This window comes from Gambusia affinis, linkage group LG23, assembly GCF_019740435.1.
Source record: "Gambusia affinis linkage group LG23, SWU_Gaff_1.0, whole genome shotgun sequence".
Taxonomy (NCBI): Eukaryota; Metazoa; Chordata; class Actinopteri; order Cyprinodontiformes; family Poeciliidae; genus Gambusia; species Gambusia affinis.
Window position 1 is genome coordinate 374,186 of NC_057890.1, and position 19,496 is coordinate 393,681.

A 19,496-nucleotide genomic window follows, 5' to 3' on the forward strand; every position below is an offset into this window, starting at 1 on the left:
CATCACTTGTGAGGAAAATGTAATAGAGTTTCAAAACCCCATTCAGTCAAGGTCATTTATTTATTAGGTTTATTTGATAGGGACAGCAAACTGAATAAAACAGCAGTCACATGCTTGTATTATGGTGCTTACTGTAAGCTAATTTGCAGCACTTGTCCTACTCCCATATCCGATTCTTTAACAGTATATCTAAAAACTATTAGAAAATGAAATGATTATAGTCATGGTCATTATGTTCTTATGAAAAATCCAAATTGCTCTGTTACTGAAAATGTGCTAGACAAATAAAATTATCTTATCTTACCTTTGATATGTAAAATATGTATTCTTGGTGGAAATAAATCTATAGTTTAGTTTCTGTCAGTTCTGTCAAGATAAAAAAGAAGGCTAAGAAAATTTTTCTTTTATGTTGGTTAGTAAATTAATTTTGCATAATTGTATTGCTGTTGACATCAGTTTGCTAAAATTTAAACCATGGCTCTTATGCCAAGTTCTACAAACAAACGAGCAGATTAGTCCAGTTTTTGTCGTTTAATGAAAGCTTAAAAATTACAGTGCAGTAAATTAACACTGGTGTAAAACAACTTTAAACCTCTTATATTCTGCTTTTCCTCAGTCTCTGTGGCCTTTCCTCTACATGCAAGAGTAAAGCCACAAACTCATTGCCATGGAAACCAACACAACGCCTCCACTATCTGACAGAGTAATATATTGACCAGAATGCCTTGTGCAATAGTCCGCTTCCTACTTTTGGAGCGGTCGCCGGTCTGCTCGGTGTTCACATGTATTCAAATCTTGTTAGAGTTCACGTCAAAACAACCGAGACCGAGGTTTTTAGATGGACTGGAGTTCAATTTTTTGGTCTCCAATAGAGTTTGCATTCACATCTCCCAAAATGAACCAGAGCTTCTAGAAAAACTACAGTTGGGAACGAGTAGTGTAAAGTAACAAGAAAGTTGGACTAAGACACAGATGGTCAACCAAATGTTACAATCTGGCTCTTACCTTTAGTGAGAAGAGGCAGTGCAAACAGAGAGCAATCATCACTGCAGCCAGCAGTATGGTGGCCACATTGCGCACATCACCCAGAGATTCTACAAGGGGAATGCTGCCCACCTGCCAGTCATAGCACAGCACAACCGGAGCCAGCAGCAGCCAGGCATTAAAGGACAGCAGGTATGAGTAGGTAAGAAACCTGCCGGTAGAGGGCATAGTGTGAACTATTTGGTAAAGAGGACACACAGCTATGAGACCAATGAGATGTTTAAGAAGAAATGGAAAAAGGTTTATTACCCAACAACTGAACAATTCAAATCAATGAATATATGAATTGGAGTTTTCATTTACAATTAGATTCCCCTGGTTAAATACGTCTACTCACATAAACTAATTTGAATCAGAATCAAAATTCCTTTTATTGTCGTTGTGCAAGAAAAAAAACACAACCAACTTTGAAAAGTAACTGTCAAAGGCAAGCCAAATAAATAAATAAAATAAGTATATTTCAATAAAAATAAAACAGCAGAAACACACAAACAACTGGGATGTTAAGAAAAAAAATATAAAGAATTCTTTAGATGGATTTGCTGTGTTCAGAGCAACAACAGTTCTTGGGTAGAAACTGTTTTTAATCTGTTTGTCCTTGACTTTATTGGCCTGAAACGCCTCCCTGAGGGCAGGAGTTTGTAGAGGTGATGGCTAGGGTGTGAGGGGTCCTTGATGATGCTCCAGGCTCTCTGAAGGCAGCAGGTCCTGTGCATCTTCTCCAGAAATGAAAGAGGGCAGCCAATCAGTCTCTGGGTGGTGTGTCTGACCCTCTGGAGCCGCGTCCTCTCTGCCGCAGTGCAGCTGGAGAACCACAGTGAGATGCTGTGACTCAACACCAACTCCACAGAGCAGGGATAGAAGGACACCAAGAGCTCAGTTCTCTGAGAATCCTCAGGAAGTACGGTCTGCTTCTGGACTGAAGTGGAGTTAGCCTTTCCGGTCAGGCCTTCACTGATCTAGGTGCCAAGGAACCTGAAATTTGGCGCCATCTCCACCCTCTTCCGATTTATAATGATATGCTGAATGTCTGGTTTACACCTCCTACTGTCGACAATCAGTTCCTTTGACTTTTGACCAATACAATTTACGTGGCCTACCACTTTGTGGCTGAGTTGCTGTCGTTCCCAAACACTTCTATCTTCTCATAATATAGCTGACAGTTGGCTGTGGAATATTTAGGAGTGAGGAAATTTTATGACTGGATTTGTTGCACAGGTAGCATTCTATCACAGATCCACACTGGAATTCACTGAGCTCCTGAGAGCGACCCATTCTTTCAGAAATGCTTGTTTAAATAGTCTGCATGCAGACATGCTGAGGGGTGGGGAGTTCAGGGCAGTAGAGGGACCAGTTGCTCTGTCTGTTTTAGAGAAAGAGCCATGTTTTTAAAGGGGTCATGCATTGTATAAAACCAAGTGAATCAAAAAGAAAAACCCTTCCATCTTTTCTCATCAGATCTGAATGCAGTCAAGTCATTATATTATAGTTTGTGAGAGTGTGGACTAACCTGGTAAGCAGATGAGGTGAAAAGGAGGCAGGGTTGTCCTGTTCTGAAAAAAGAGGCATGGATCCTCCCATGAGCCACAGCCGAACTGACATTATCAACACCACCTGAAGGACAGATAGCATTTAAAAACTATCCCAAGGTCTTGCAATTACCTACAGTGTAGCCATGTGCATAAAAAAAAAAACTAGGAGCAATAGTTAGGGGTGGATATACTGGGAAGGGAGGGGGTGGCACTTGCCACCCCAGCTGAGAGCCTTACCACCCCTGTTGCCACCCCAGCTGGCGACTATGAATTCAATAAATAGTAATGGTAAATTGGATATTAAGCGCATGAAAGTCTTTTCCGATAAGATTTAATGCAACACAATGTAGCCTGACACCTAGTACTAAGTAGCGAGAAGTGGGAGAGAAGGACAAATCAATCAATCAATCAAACTTTATTAGTATAGCACATTTCAGCAGCAAGGCATTTCAAAGAGCTTTACATCAAATCAAACACAAAAACACAATGCAACATAGAATCAACAATAAAAACACAACATTAAATCAGGTTCCGTCAATAAATTTCTAATTTCTAATTTCTAGAGATGTAGATCTATAACTCTAGATCTGCATCTCTAGATTGTTCCACTTTGGATCCAAAAATAATAACTTCAGTTTTGTTTCTGTTCAGCTGGAGAAAGTTTTGGCAGATCCACACATTTATCTGTTCTAAGCATCTGTTCAGTGATTAGATGGGGTCAAAGGTCACCTGGTGACATCATAATGTAGAGCTGTGTGTCATCTACATAGTTATGGTAGCTAATATTATTTCCTGTTATAACCTGAGCCAGTGGCAGCATAGATATTGAATAAGAGGGGTCCTAGGATTGAACCTTGAGGTACCCCACATGTGACCTTTGACCTCTGATGAGAAGTTTCCAATTGAAACAAAGAACTCCCTGTTCCCTGTTCAGATTGCATTTATCTAAGCTGAAATTGTCAAACATGTTTCATCTGTTGATTCATCCTATGACAGATGGACAAAAGGGCCGGACTCTCTTGTGTAACCTTGCTAAATGTACTCGGGTCCTATCTCAGCTCGGTTCAAATAATAATTTAGTTCTGTGTTGTGTGAATAATGGCCAGAAGACAGGATGAGATGAAACACAGTTCATCTGCACAAAACAGAATATCTACTGGTCAGGACTCAAGTTCCTCACACCAAGTACAGCACCTTACCAGATGATACAGCCAGGATGCTAATGGTCACAGTGAGTGATAAGAACCTTAATGAGATCATTAAGTTTCCGTGGAGATCTGGTTGTGTTTGTTAAAACATCAAATATGAAGTTGATGCTGGAGTGTTATTTACTTAAAACATACTATATATGCCACTGAAATGGAATGCAGATTTGTCTTTGTGCAACACCTTATAAGACCACAAGAATTTTCTTGACAAAACGGGAGGCCACAGTTACATTCTTTCTGTTTGTTTTATTGTCAATAAGGTGCTGCATTTTTTTCAAAATGTCAATAACATCAATCAATCAAACTTTACCTGTATAGCACATTTCAGCAGCAAGTCATTTCAAAGTGCTTTACATCAAATCAACAACAAAAACACAACATCAAGTCAGATTCCGTCAATAAATTTCTAATTGATCACGTTTCAAATAAAACTCTAAACAAGGGGGGTTTTAGTTGAGATTTAAAGGAAGTCAGTGTTTCAGCTGTTGTACAGTTTTCTGAAAGTTTGGTTCTCCCACAGTCCGTATTTATATGGATGTCATTGAAAACTTTGACTAGGCCAGTCTCTGTGCTGTGGTGAGACCGGAAACCAGACTGGAAGGAGTCAAAGCGGTTGGTTATCGTTAGGAAACAATTTTAACTGTTTACACACAACTTTTTCAATAACTTTGCTGATGAATGGGAGGTCAGAGGTCAGAGATCGGCCTGTAATTCTGCAGTAGTGATTTGTCCTGTTTGTTCTGTTTTATCAGTGGTTTGATTACTGCTGTTTTCAAAGCCTGGGGGAAAACGACTGATGAGAGCGATGAGTTACTATTTGGATCAGATCAGTAGCAACAACAGACAGAACTTTCTTAAAGAAATGTGAGGGTAGAACATCCAGACAGCAGGAACTGGAGCTGAGTTGACTTATAATTTCCTCTAGGGTTTTATAATTAAATAGTTGAAATTGGGTCATTTTTCCTGTATTTGTTTTGTTTGGGCACAGTGTTGGTTCTGACTTTATAGTGGATGTGCAGATTAATCCTCTGATTTTTTGAATTTTCTCTGAAAAGAAACTGGAAAACTGGTTGCAGGCGGCAATAGACTGAAATTCAGGTGGTAACGTGATAGGAGGGTTTGTGAGTCTGTCGACTGTTGCAAATAAAGCTGGAGCATTGTTAATGTTTATGACATCTGCAAAGAAAACCTGTCTTGCATGTTTGAGTGTTAAATGATAGTAACGTAGTTTTTCTTTATAGATGTCATAATAAGATAAGATTTATTTGTCATTGTCATCAACAGATTACGAGATTGAGACTGCTTGATTCGAGTTAAAGTGCAGGTTATATACACATACACAACACACAATATAGATATACATACATAAAAAGATGAAGAAACAAACAACACAAAACAAGAAATAAATAGACATCAGAAGATGGTTGCAGCACCTGGAGGTGTCTCAGAGTAAACAGAATTTACATTTTTAACAGAGTGATGTCAAGAGCAGAAGTTCTTATGCCTTTGAATTTAGTGCCATGATTGTCATCAGGTAGAAACTGTTTTTTGGCGATTTGTCCTGGTTTTTATTGCTCTGTATCTCTTGCCTGATGGCAGCAGCTGGAAGTTGAGTTTTACGCCATTTTCGGCAGAGTTGTCTTGCAGATCTAACTGTTTGTGCATTTCTCCATGGAGATTTCTTCTTACCAGACACAACCTTCATTTTAATTGGGGCAATGGAATCAATGATATCTGAAACTTAAGACTGAAAATCTTTTACCAACTTATCTACGTCATTAGAGCTTAAGGGTGAGGAAGAAGAGTAGATTTGATGAAATGTTTCTGCTGTGTTTTCTGTGAGAGAATGTTTTGTGATGGTTGCTGTTTGTTCAAGTGGATTAAAGGATAAAGAACTTTCAAAGATAACAGGAAGTGATGCGACAGGGCGACATCAGTTACAGAGACATTGGAAATATTCACACCAATACTGATAACCAGGTCCAGTGTGTGTCCTTGAGTTTGTGTTGCTTGTTTGACATGTTGTGTTCGACCAAAAGTCTCTAAGATATTAGAGCTTTTTAGCCCCTCTGTCTTGGGGGTTGTCACAACATGAATGTTGAAATCATTAACAATTATTAAACAATTATAATCAATACATATGAGAGATAGAAGTTCATTCAACTCAGTAAAGACATTTTCCACATATGTTGGAGTTTTGTATAAAGTTAGTGTTAAAGTTTGTTTGAGGCCTTTAATCTCAATTCCAAGATACTCAAAAGACGTGAAGTGACCCAAAGAAATTTTACTATTTACTGTATTCTTAAATATTGAAGCCACGCCTCCTCCTTTTTTATGTTTTCTATTCTCACTTAAGAAATTGTAGTTAGGAGGCGCTGATTCAATTAGTACAATCGGTTCATTATTGTCATTCAACCATGTTTAGGGTTCCATCCTAGTCAGACGTCCTCGAGCCTGTTCTTCTGAAGCGATGATGACGTTGCTGTCCTTGTTGTTAAAATAAAAAAGGTTTGCAGTGAGTATCTTTATCCCATGTTTATTAAGATTGCGTCTGCCTCTTCCAAAAAGGTGAAAGCGCTGCCAGTAGATCCAGAGGTTGTCGATGAAGGTCACTGAGCTGGTAGAGCAGGTTTTAATCAGACATTTGTTTATCATCTTCAGCCTGGAGTGTTTTTCGTCTCCCCATTGAGGTGATGGAATTGTACGGAGCCCCCTAGGGGACATGGGGAATTTTTTTTCTTTTGCGTTCCCTCGCAAAACTGTACTGATCAGTTATGCGGCATAATTGAATACTGTAAGTCTTTCTTACGGTGGCCGCTGTACTTTCTGATTTAATATAAAGTTATGTAAGGTTTTTCCATGAATGTTAATATCTCGTTGTGAAATATCTGAAGTTTTATATCTTTCTTTAGAATACAAAGGCACCACTAACCTATGATATAAACAGAAACCTTCCGTAAGTAGGAAAGAAATATAAATACTGTACATCCAAACTATATTTCTGAGTTATTATCGCGGCGTAATAACTCATCTGACAGTTTTGATCGTGTCTCTGTTGTGTTGGTTAGCTAAATGGTTTAAAGAGCTGCTTTTATGTTCAGTTCCATCTCAACCTTAACAGACATAAACATGCAGTAAATAAATCGATTTTTAATCAGTTTTTTGCACCAAAGATTCATAATAATAAACACGTTTTATTATTAAAAACACGACAAACTAATTATGGTAAAGAGCCGTATTGGGTTAACTCGGGGAATCTCATCTGTCCGTGTATCAATTTGTTGGGTTTGGAGGTTTAGCCTTGTGGGGAGTTTTATTCTTCTTCCAGCAGGGGGAGCCAGGAGGTTACGGGTGATTGAAGGGCGGTTCTCGCGCACCGGTGCGTAATTGGCACAATCATCGTCAGCTTAAGAGGAGTGGGCGGCGGCTTCTCCGACGCCAGAGTGTTGACCAGTAATGGTACACAGAGCCCCCAGAGTGACCTCTCTGAGTATTTTCCAAGAAGCCTATTTTGTAATCTCTCCTTGTTTCCCCGCTTCCAGGTGCACTTTGTGACGCTGAGTTCCTGTCTGTTGAGAACCCTGTTCTGGCCGTGGGTTTCCCTCCCCGTGACGCTCCAACTCCCTTGTCCGCTACCCCTGAAGATTCCCCGACCGTCAGCTTCCAAGGCTCCAGACCCCACCGGAGTTTACCCTCCGGGCGGATGAACCTCTCCCCACTCTGTAAGCCCGTTCCAGAAACAGTTTGATTCCAGTCTGCATTACACTTACCTTTCCTCTTCCGTGCCTCCAGCGCTGAGACGACTCCGTTCCAGGTTTCCCCCAAGAAGACATTATTCTGTTGTTTTTTTTGTTTCTTTAAAAAGAAAAGGAGAAAGAAAGAAAAGAAAATAAACTTGTTCTATCTGATTACTTGTGTTTCTGCATGTGGGTCAAGCGCGTAACTCCAACCATGACAGAACACTCTGGCCAATCCGCTGACCCAGCAGAAGCACTTAGGAGGACGTTGGCTGATCAAAACTCACTCATCCAATCCCACAACGCAGCCTTAAGAATTCTTGGAAGCCAGCAAAATGAAACTAATCAGCGCTTAGATAACCTGACTAACCTCCTGCAAAGGGTTCTTCAACAGGGCGCTGCCGACGCTCCTGCCGTGTCTGATCCGGCTCCAGATCCTGACCCGGCTTCTTCAGTTCATCCCGGGTTTTCTGAGGTTCGTCCGCCCAATCCAGAGAAATACTCAGGTGAAGTTTATCGGTGTGGGGGGTTTCTTTTACAATGTTCCCTAGCCTTCAACCACTCCCCACGGAGTTTTATTCATGATGGTTCAAAGATCTCCTTCATACTCTCTCATTTGTCAGGAAGAGCTCTAGAATGGGTGGAGGCCAGATTTAAAGATCCCACCAATTATGGCTGCTCATTTAAAGATTTCCTGGTGGAATTCAAACAGACTTTCAATCATGAACCAGATAACACGGCCTGCTCTAGAAATCTATTATCAATTAAACAAGGGCCTAGATCTGTAGCCGACTTTGCAGTTGACTTCAGGATCGGAGCAGCCTCCTCAGGTTGGAACGAGCCGGCCCTGAAAAGTACGTTTTTTAATGCTCTAAATGAGTCACTTAAAGACGAATTGGCCACCATCGATGAACCAAGTACTCTTAATGATTTAATTTCTCTGGCGATTCGTTTAGACAATCGCATGAGAGATCGGCATAAGGAAAAGACAAGGAGAAATCCCCCTGTGAAATTCTCTCTCCCCGTGGTGTCACCACCCTCTCACTATCCACCTCAGTCCCAGACCCCGTCAGGTCCGTCAGAGCCGGAACCAATGCAATTAGGGCGAGCTCGACTTTCTCCTGAGGAACGTCAAAGGAGGATGAGTGCCCATCTGTGTTTATACTGCGGGTTACCTGGCCATTACATCGCCTCTTGTCCAACTCGATCAAAAGCCCAGGCCCGTCAGTAGAGGTGAGGAGGCTGGCGGGCCAATTAAAACAAGAAAAGGATTCTCCTCGATTTCTACTTCCTGCCACTCTGTTCATCCGAGATGAATCGCTCAGTTTATCCGCGCTTATTGATTCCGGGTGCGAGCAGAATCTCTTAGACTCCAACTTAGTCAAACAGATGGCTATTGGCACTATTCCCCTCCCGGTCCCACTTCGGGTTACTGCCCTGGACGGTAAATCATTACAGCAAGTCACTCACAAGACCAAACCGCTACGACTGATCATTTCCGGCAACCACAGCGAACAAATCTCATTTTTTGTTTTTCCTTCAGCTAACTCTACCATAGTTTTGGGATTTAGTTGGCTTCAAAAACATAACCCTCATATAAACTGGGCGGATTCACATATTGAATCCTGGTCTCATAATTGTCACTCTGATTGTCTCCACTCCGCCGTTCCTCCGCGTTCCCCGCCGGCAGCCTTGCAAGAGGCCGACCCTCCCGACATGACTAAAATCCCAGCAGAGTATCAAGATTTAGCGCCAGTCTTCAGCAAAACTAAGGGGCTGTCACTTCCCCCCCATCGTCCTTACGATTGCGCAATTGATCTCCTCCCCGGAGCTCCACTACCATCCAGCCGCCTCTATAACATCTCCCGACCCGAACGGGAGGCCATGGAGAACTACATTAAAGAATCCTTGGCTGCAGGCATCATTCGTCCCTCCTCCTCTCCTTTAGGAGCTGGATTTTTTTTTGTGGGGAAAAAAGATGGATCCCTGAGACCCTGCATTGATTATCGGGGTCTAAATCAGATTACCGTAAAAAATAAATACCCATTGCCTCTTCTATCCTCGGCTCTAGAACCAGTTCATGGCGCTACGGTTTTTACTAAACTCGACCTACGTAATGCTTACCATTTACTCCGCATCCGGCAAGGGGATGAATGGAAAACAGCGTTCAAGACTCCCTTAGGTCAGTTTGAGTATTTAGTAATGCCTTTTGGTTTATCCAACGCCCCAGCATTTTTTAAAGCCGTAGTTAATGATGTTCTCCGTGATTTCCTAAACATTTTCGTTTTTGTCTATCTCGATGATATACTCATTTAGTCTAAAACCCTCTCAGAACACAAGCAGCACGTCCGGATGGTCCTTCAACGCCTCTTAGAGAATAAACTCTTTGTAAAGGTTGAGAAATGCGAGTTCCACCAGCAATCTGTAACATTCTTAGGATTCGTACTTGAGGGCGGGCAGGTCCGACCTTCAACGGAAAAAATAAGAGCAGTTTTAGAATGGCCCGTACCACAGACCCGAAAACAACTGCAGAGATTCCTGGGTTTTGCGAACTTCTACAGGCGTTTTATTCGCAACTACAGCCAGACAGCCTTGCCCCTCACCGCTCTCACCTCCATAAAGACTCCGTTCAAGTGGACCCCCGAAGTGGAGAAGGCTTTCCTCCTCCTCAAGTCTCTGTTTGCTGAAGCCCCTGTCCTCATTCAGCCGGACCCTAATAAACAGTTTATTGTGGAGGTGGACGCCTCTGAGTCTGGGGTGGGGGCAGTGCTTTCTCAATTTTCCGACTCTGACAACAAAACTCACCCCTGTGCATTCTTCTCTCGTAGACTATCCCCTGCGGAACGCAATTACGATGTGGGCGATCGTGAGTTGCTGGCCATCAAACTGGCTCTAGAGGAATGTCGGCACTGGTTGGAGGGGGCTGAACATCCAGTACTGGTCTGGACAGATCACAAAAACTTATCCTACCTTCAGTCAGCCAAACGCCTCAATCCCCGTCAGTCCCGCTGGTCCCTGTTCTTTTCAAGGTTTAATCTGTCTATTTCTTACCGTCCTGGCTCCAGAAATATTAAACCAGATGCCTTGTCCCGATTATACTCATCTGATGATTCAGAAAAGACCCCGACCACCATCCTTCCTCCCAGCTGCACTGTCGCTTCCGTGACCTGGGAAATAGAAGACATAATTAATCAAGCTCAGCAATCGGAACCAGACCCGGGAACCGGCCCCGCTAATCGGATATACGTCCCGTCTACTGTCCGCGCTCGCCTCATCCATTGGTTACATACAGCTAAATTCGCCGCTCACCCCGGCATCAGTCGTACCACAGCCCTCATAAATCGCCGCTTCTGGTGGCCGTCCTTACATAAAGATGTGAAGGAATATGTGCTCGCCTGTACCATCTGTGCCAGAAACAAACCGTCGCATCAGCCACCAGCCGGTCTTCTCCAGCCATTACCCATCCCCAAGCGACCCTGGTCGCACATCTCCATTGATTTCGTTACCGGACTTCCTGTTTCCAGAGGTATGACCACAATCTTCACTATTATTGATCATTTTTCTAAATCCTGCCACCTCATCCCTCTCAGAAAACTCCCCACAGCCTCACAAACGGCTCAGCTCCTCATTAAGCATATTTTCAGGCTTTATGGCATCCCTCAGGAGATCCTGTCGGACCGTGGCTCCCAGTTCACGTCGCAAGTTTGGAGAAGTTTCTGCTCTGCGCTCGGAGCTAAGATCTGCTTGACGTCTGGATACCACCCCCAGTCTAATGGTCAAACCGAGAGGATGAATCAAGAGCTCGAGTCAACCTTGAGATGCTTCACATCAACTAATCCGTCCGACTGGAGCCAGTTCCTACCCTGGGTGGAATACGCGCACAATGCGTATATCTCCACAGCTACAGATTTTTCTCCGTTCGAGGTCTCCTTAGGATACCAACCTCCACTGTTCACAGCTGATGAGAAGGAGATTGCAGTCACCTCCGTGCAACATCACATCCGCCGCTGCAGAAAAGTCTGGGAAACAGCTGTCTCCGTCCTCAATCGCACCGCGGAACAGAATCGCCGTTACGCCGACCGGAGGAGAATTCCCGCCCCGCAGTACGCCCCCGGACAAAAGGTTTGGCTCTCGGCTCGTGATATTCCCTTAAAATCCATGTGTAGGAAACTCTCGCCCAGGTTCATTGGTCCTTACGAAATAGAAGCCGTCCTTAGTCCCACCGCTGTCCGTCTCCACCTGCCGTCTTCTCTGCGTATCCACCCCACATTCCATGTCTCGCACATTAAACCAGTCCAGACCAGTGCTTTGTGCCCTCCTTCCAAGCCCCCTCCTCCCGCCCGGGACATTGATGGGCACCCGGCCTTCACAGTCCGCTGGTCGTGGACTCCGCCGGCGGGTCGCGTTGGCAGTACTGCCGACTGGGAGGGCTACGGCCCGGAGGAGCGCTCTTGGGTGCCAGGTTCGTTTATCTTGGATCCCGCGCTGATAACAGCGTATAGATCGTCTCTATCTTCTGGTTCTGTTGGGCCGCCAGGTGGCGGCCGTTGAGGGGGGGGTACTGTTGGGTTTGGAGGTTTAGCCTTGTGGGGAGTTTTATTCTTCTTCCAGCAGGGGGAGCCAGGAGGTTACGGGTGATTGAAGGGCGGTTCTCGCGCACCGGTGCGTAATTGGCACAATCATCGCCAGCTTAAGAGGAGCGGGCGGCGGCTTCTCCGATGCCAGAGTGTTGACCAGTAATGGTACACAGAGCCCCCAGAGTGACCTCTCTGAGTATTTTCCAAGAAGCCTATTTTGTAATCTCTCCTTGTTTCCCCGCTTCCAGGTGCACTTTGTGACGCTGAGTTCCTGTCTGTTGAGAACCCTGTTCTGGCCGTGGGTTTCCCTCCCCGTGACGCTCCAACTCCCTTGTCCGCTACCCCTGAAGATTCCCCGACCGTCAGCTTCCAAGGCTCCAGACCCCACCGGAGTTTACCCTCCGGACGGATGAACCTCTCCCCACTCTGTAAGCCCGTTCCAGAAACAGTTTGATTCCAGTCTGCATTACACTTACCTTTCCTCTTCCGTGCCTCCAGCGCTGAGACGACTCCGTTCCAGGTTTCCCCCAAGAAGACATTATTCTGTTGTTTTTTTTTGTTTCTTTAAAAAGAAAAGGAGAAAGAAAGAAAAGAAAATAAACTTGTTCTATCTGATTACTTGTGTTTCTGCATGTGGGTCAAGCGCGTAACTCCAACCATGACACAATTAGCTCCAAACCACTTCTTTGTTCTGTCACATTTATCGATTTATTCCATTTTGATTATTATGCTCCAAACTTTGCAAGGACTGACCAACCCGCTCACCGTTTCCTCATACACACAAACCAGCAGGCCAGTAACCTTCCCATTCATACTTGATGACGTCACTCCCACATCGACACACCCACCACCTAAGTGTCAAAGTCGCGTGCTCCTATCATATCAATAATTACTTATTTCATTCATATGGCTCTTACAGAGCCTCAGTGAAAACGTGTTTATTATTATTAAGTCTTTGGTGCAAAAAACTGATTGAAAATTGATTTATTTACTGCATGTTTATGTCTGTTAGGGTTGAGATGGAACTGAACATAAAAGCAGCTCTTTAAACCATTCAGGCAACCAACACAACAGAGACACAATCAAAACTGTCAGATGAGATATTACGGCGCGATAATAACTCAGGAATATAGTTTGGATGTACAGTATTTATATTTCTTTCCTACTTACGGAAGGTTTCTGTTTATATCATAGGTTTGTGGTGCATTTGTATCCTAAATAAAATCCTAAATCCTAAAACTTCAGATATTTCACAATGAGATATTAACATTCATGGAAAAACCTTACATAACCTTATATTAAATCAGAAAGTACGGCGGCCACCGTAAGAAAGACTTACAGTATTCAATTATGCCGCATAACTGATCAGTACAGTTTTGCGAGGGAACGCAAAAGAAAAAAAATTCCCCATGTCCCCTAGGGGGCTCCGTAGAATTGCTCCACTGAGAAATAACTTCATTTTTAATTGTCCCCTAGTGTTCAGATGAATATTAAAGTCCTTTTTCAGAATCTCACATTTCTGCTTTGGGGGGTGGATGTGTTGGTCTTGCCTCATTGTTGATGTTTGAAGGTGAGGTTTCACTCAGAGGCTCAGGATGGAGTGCAGTGGGATTCCCACAGAGTCAGAATGTTTTGAGGTCTGGGCTGGTCGCTCTGTCCTTAGGAGTCGGTGGAGCTGTTTTGGTTGCAACTGCTTGTTTGTTTTTCTTTGGTGGAGCAGGTATTGAGGTTGAAGGTGGGTTTCGGCTCAGAGCCGGCCACGCCGATTTGTCCAGGTGAGGGGTTCTCCCTGTCAGTCGTCTCACCGGATCCACAGTGTGAGACTTTTGCTTCGGCTCTGCACCCAGAGCGTTCCAGGGTGGGCTGCTTGATGCGAGGCGTACGACCTCTTCGTTGATTTGAGGAAGAGTTGTCTCATTTCCACAGTTAGCGTTGATTTCAAAGTTCACCTCCAGCAGTTTGATCTTCATTTCTATAGACTGAAGTTGTTGTATAATACTGCTGAGGTCTCTGGGGTCGGCCGGAGGCATTTTGTCCTGGTTCAACTTGGAGATGAAGAAAAGTAAGATAAAAATAAAAGTGAAAATACCCCAGTCCTTTAGCTTTGAAGTAATCCAGTTATGATGTTAAAAATATAAAATATAACTATAACAACTGTCCCTTTAAAAATAACTCAGGCAAAGTTATCAGTAAAGACAAGAGAGAGCAGGATAAGCTGTTCCTCCTTCAGCTGCCATACATTACTTCTGGTCCTGGAGGGCCGGTCTCCTGCAACTTTTAGATGTTTCTCTACTTCAACACACCTGAGTCAAATAATGAGGTCATTAGCAGAACTCTGGAGAACCCGACTGCACTTGGGAGGAGATTCAGCTGTTGGATTCAGGTTGTTGGACCAGAGAGACTCAGTGCTACATAAAGTTCATTTTAAATAATGCAAGATAAAAATATTTGTAAAACACACATATATATATATATATATATATATATATATATATATATATATATATATATATATATATATATATATATATATATATATATATATATATATTTAGACGGCAATTTGAATATACCTTGTCAGCTTGAATGGAAAGAAGAATTATATCCTTCCCATTATATTTTTCAGGCTTCACTTACAGGGTGAGCATAGCCTGAAGAGTATGAGGGTTGAAGGGCTTAACCTGGTTGACCTAAGATCCACTGGTTGAGTGGAATGTGGGTTTGATTTTTTCAAACCCTCCTTAGATAAATAGATTAGATAGATTTGATTTATTGTACAAAATTAGTAGTACAGCTGTTCTTAGGGTATTTATAAACAGACAAAACAGATAAGACTGGCATTGGGGTTGAATGCGTATTCTTCCTGCAATTGTATGGGCTCCACTACATGCCATTTTCATTCATATTATTCTGTATTTGGAAATTAATTCTCTGAACAGTTCTCTGTTTATTTTTCATACTTAACTGATTTGAAATAATATATATGTATATGTAAAGTAATTGAATAAACTAAACCAAGTAGATGATTAGCATTTGTCTTTTTGTAAGAATATGCCAGATTAAATTATTATTATTATTATTATTATTATTATTATTATTATTATTATTATTATTATTTCACAATTTGGAGTTTGATGCCCTCCTAATATTGATGTGATATTTGACAAACCAAAGCTCTAAGTGAAATAGACCATGTCTGAGGAATAGGATTGCCAAATGACTTTTGGTAACAAAAAAGTTTTCAAAATTAGGTTAGCGTCACATTTGTTGCCCAAGTACAAATAGACTTTGAAAATGAAGTTTTTGCAACCCACAACTCTCCAGTAGTCACAAACTGCTTAGGGATAAGATATTGCATTAACGGGTGCGTCATACTGGGTCTTCCAGTTAAAAGGAAATTATTACTTTCTACATTCGTCATTTGCTTACTCAGGAAAAGGGATTGCTGGAAAGTCAGACTCCCTCCTCCAGCTCCCTTAGAAAAGTAATGTTTTACTAGTTGACATTACATTATACATACTGCAATCTAATTGTAACTATATAATTTTGCCATTAGAGTTGTTGCAAGTGTATCTTTAGCACCACCTAAAAGTAATTTTGTGAATAGTCCAACAATGACATCACAAGAAGTTTATGGATGTATACATGTTGCTTGATGATCGACAGTGATCCACATGCATCTGCCTCTGTTCTTAATCTTTTCTGGCATTATTTGTATTTATATTGTTTATTCTTAACTTATTTTCTGTTCTTTGCAACATGAGAGAACTTTATTCTCTAACTTTCACAGATTGTCGAAGCAACATGTTGAGAGAGCAGTCATGGTTTTTCTTGCATCTACAGTAATGTAGTTTATGTTGCACTGTAGAGACAGTGTACATGGAAGATTACAATTGTACATTGTGATGAGACCAGGCCTCCATCCCTATTGATTATTGATATTTATTTACAGAACAAATACTTTTTGTTTAATTTCTTTGTTTCAGTTTGTTTGTGTCGGGTTAATTGCGTTTTACCTTTCTGGTGCGTCTCCTTAGAAGGGTAGAGCAGAAAGGGAGACAAGTGCTCCAGGTGCAATTAAAAAGTTCCTGGAGCATACCATGTCAACTAAGAGGGATAATGCTCCGAATGTTATATTAAGTTTCATTTAATTTCTCGATTGACCTTAAGATTAGTTTGTTTCTAATTTGCATGCATGTAAATATTTATTTGTACCATTTATTTTGTGTTGGGTTTGTGTAAATTATTTCTTGTTTGTTCGTCACACTTCACCTGGTGTGGGTGGAATTGGCCACAAGAATAAAGCCGGCTTCTTTAATGGTGACCTGCAGCACCAATAAAGCTACTCTAATTATATTTCATATGTTGCCTTGCCTCACCTCCTTTCGACGCAGGAGGTGAAAGTGACATACATGTTGTAATTGTATTATTTGTTATACTTCATTTCAATTTCACATTTTCTACATCGTTAAACATCTGGACAAAGAATAATGGTCTTCAGAGTCTTGATGGAGGAAAGAGTAAAATAATTGAGATGGAATTGGAGATGGAAATAAACTGAAGTTAGACAATATCTGGACATTAATTGGATCTGTCTGTAAAATAAGTTAACCTTAAATTTGTTAATAATTGGAACTATATCAATTTTTATTGAAGTAAAACACCAAAATATGATCATGTCTTCAAACAGAGCTCATAAAATGATTAAGACATGCAAAAACAGCAAACAAAATATCACTATAAAATAATACTCACATAGCCAGAGATAAAGCAGGCCCGTTTAATGAAGGGAGTGCAGAAGTGGGGGAAGTCCTTGAGTCTAGAACTCAAAAGGTGACTGTGGAGCAAAAACAGGTTATCCCATTAAAAGCCAAAGTAGTCTTAGATAAGTGACTTTGAATTTTTTGGCAAATACTTGATCTGTATTTGAACTTTTGTTTTCTAATCTGGCAAATCAGTATGGACTTCTTTGTGGGCCGCTGTCCTGCAGTTTTTAGATGAGCCACAGGTACAAAACATTGGAATGAAATGGTTTAATGACTTCCTCCTTGTGTAGATCAGTTCTCTAGAGCCTTAATGACCTAATTATTCTATCCAGGTGATGCAGCAGAGGCACATCTAAAAGTTGCAAGACAGCGGCCCTTGAGGACTGGAGTTCGACACCCCTGCGTTAAGTGCATTATATTTTCCCCCCGATACCCCTCTGGCTCCTTCCCTTGATGTCGGTGTTTTACATATATTATTCGCAATGGTTGATTCTGTCATTCTTTCTGTGTGGAGAGGAGAGAAGAGGCGAGCTGACACAGAGTCAAACTCTGTGTAACTAGGTAACCAATATGGGAACTGCAATGTCCAAAACACTATTCAAATTACCGTATGTTCTTACCTTACTGCAGATATCAGCGAATTCTGTGAAATGTAGTACTGTCCAGACTGTAAACCAGCTGACCAACTTCTTTTTTGCTTTTATGGCAGTTCAGCGGTGTTTGCCTTCGCCTTTACAACTTGAATATCTCTGCATATGTAATGACGGGGTGACATACTTACACTAAGCAATTAGCATATCACAATATATATATATATATATATATTTATTACCTCTCCTTGGGCTGCCACCTTATAGTGGTGGAGGGGTTTGAGTGCCCCAATGATCCTAGGAGCTATGTTGTTCAAGCATAAGGGTGTCCATATGTGCACTTGGCACCAGGACACCCTAGGCCGCTAGTACAGCACAAACACTGTTTACAGTGGGGATGGTGTGCTGCTGACCTGTTTAAAAAGGGGGGCTGGAGGGTGTGCTCCAATTACAAAGCCTCCCTGTCAAGGTCTATTCGGGGGTTCTGGAGAGGAGGGTCCGTCGGATTGTCGAACCTCGGATTCAGGAAGAGCAGTGTGGTTTTCGTCCTGGTCGTGGAACACTGGACCAGCTCTACACCCTCAGCAGGGTCCTGGAGGGTGCATGGGAGTTCGCCAAACCAGTCTACATGTGTTTTGTGGACTTGGAGAAGGCATTCGACCGTGTCCCTCGGGGAGCCCTGTGGGGGGTTCTCCGGGAGTATGGGGTACTGGGCCCTTTGATACGGGCTGTCAGGTCCCTGTAGGACCGGTGTCAGAGTCTGGTCCACATTGCCGGCAGTAAGTCGGGCTCTTTTCCGGTGAGAGTTGGACTCTGCCAGGGCTGCCCTTTGTCACCGATTCTGTTCATTACTTTTATGGACAGGATTTCTAGGCGCAGCCATCAAAACGGATCCCCTCCGTTATGGTGGCCTTAGGATTGCATCTCTGCTTTTTGCGGATGATGTGGTCCTTTTGGCTTCATCAGGACATGATCTGCAGCTCTTGCTGGAGCGGTTCACAGCCGAGTGTGAAGCGGCTGGGATGGCGATCAGTGCCTCCAAATCCGAGGCCATGGTCTTGAGCCGGAAAAGGGTCGAGTGTCTTCTCTGGGTCGCGCGCGGGGGTGGGGGGTGTGTCCTGCCGTAAGTGGAGGAGTTCAAGTATCTTGGGATCTTGTTCACGAATGGGGGAAGAAGGGAGCGGGAGATCGACAGGCGGATTGGCGCAGCGTCTGCCGTCAAGCGGGCGCTGTACCGGTCCGTCGTGGTGAAGAGAGAGCTGAGCCAAAAAGCGAAGCTCTCGATTTACCAGTCGATCTACGTTCCCACCCTTATCTATGGTCATGAGCTTTGGGTCATGACCGAAAGAACGAGATCATGGATACAAGCGGCCGAAATGGGTTTTCTCCGTAGGGTGTCTGGGCTCTCCCTTAGAGATAGGGTGAAAAGCTCAGTCATCCGGGAGGGACTCAGAGTAGAGCTGCTGCTCCTTCACATCGATAGGGGCCAGTTGATGTGGCTCGGGCATCTGGTCAGGATGCCTCCTGGACGCCTCCCTGGTGAGGTGTTCCGGGCACGTCTCACTGGGAGGAGGCCCCAGGGAAGACCCAAGATTCGCTGGAGGGACTATGTCTCTCGGCTGGCCTGGGAACGCCTTGGGATTCCTCTGGAGGAGCTGGAAGAAGTGGCTGGGGAGAGGAAAGTCTGGGCCTCCCTTCTGAAGCTGCTACCCCCACGACCCGACCCCGGATAAGCGGAAGAAGATGGATGGATGGATGGACGGATATATATATTACTGGTATTATCATGAATGATATGGCCCAGCCTTAATGACGGATAAATCCCTAACGGTTCGGCATCTCAATGAGTTTTGGTGTACTAGATAACATTTTTATGTTTTTTGGCAAGATTTTGAGGTCTGGTCACGCCCCTTTAACATGCTCAAAAACTCATTATTTTGATAAATTTTAATTCCCATTATTTTATGAGCAAACTGATCATATACCAAGTCGATTGATTAAAATCTCAGAGAAGTTTAGTCAAATGTGAAGGCTATAAATGG

At 43.0% G+C, this 19,496-nt stretch overlaps 1 protein-coding gene across 2 annotated transcripts in view; it reads right to left on the reverse strand.

The window, feature by feature from the left end:
- Window positions 1-19,496, reverse strand: part of tmtc1 (transmembrane O-mannosyltransferase targeting cadherins 1) — an 85,805-nt gene that overhangs the window by 34,132 nt on the left and 32,177 nt on the right. For both annotated transcript variants that reach the window (XM_044107556.1, XM_044107557.1), the window contains exons 5-7: window positions 16,854-16,935; window positions 2,555-2,658; window positions 1,006-1,195 (exon numbers count right to left, since the gene is read on the reverse strand). In XM_044107556.1, the coding sequence (XP_043963491.1) occupies window positions 1,006-1,195; window positions 2,555-2,658; window positions 16,854-16,935 (376 nt within the window). The remainder of the gene's footprint in view (window positions 1-1,005; window positions 1,196-2,554; window positions 2,659-16,853; window positions 16,936-19,496) is intronic.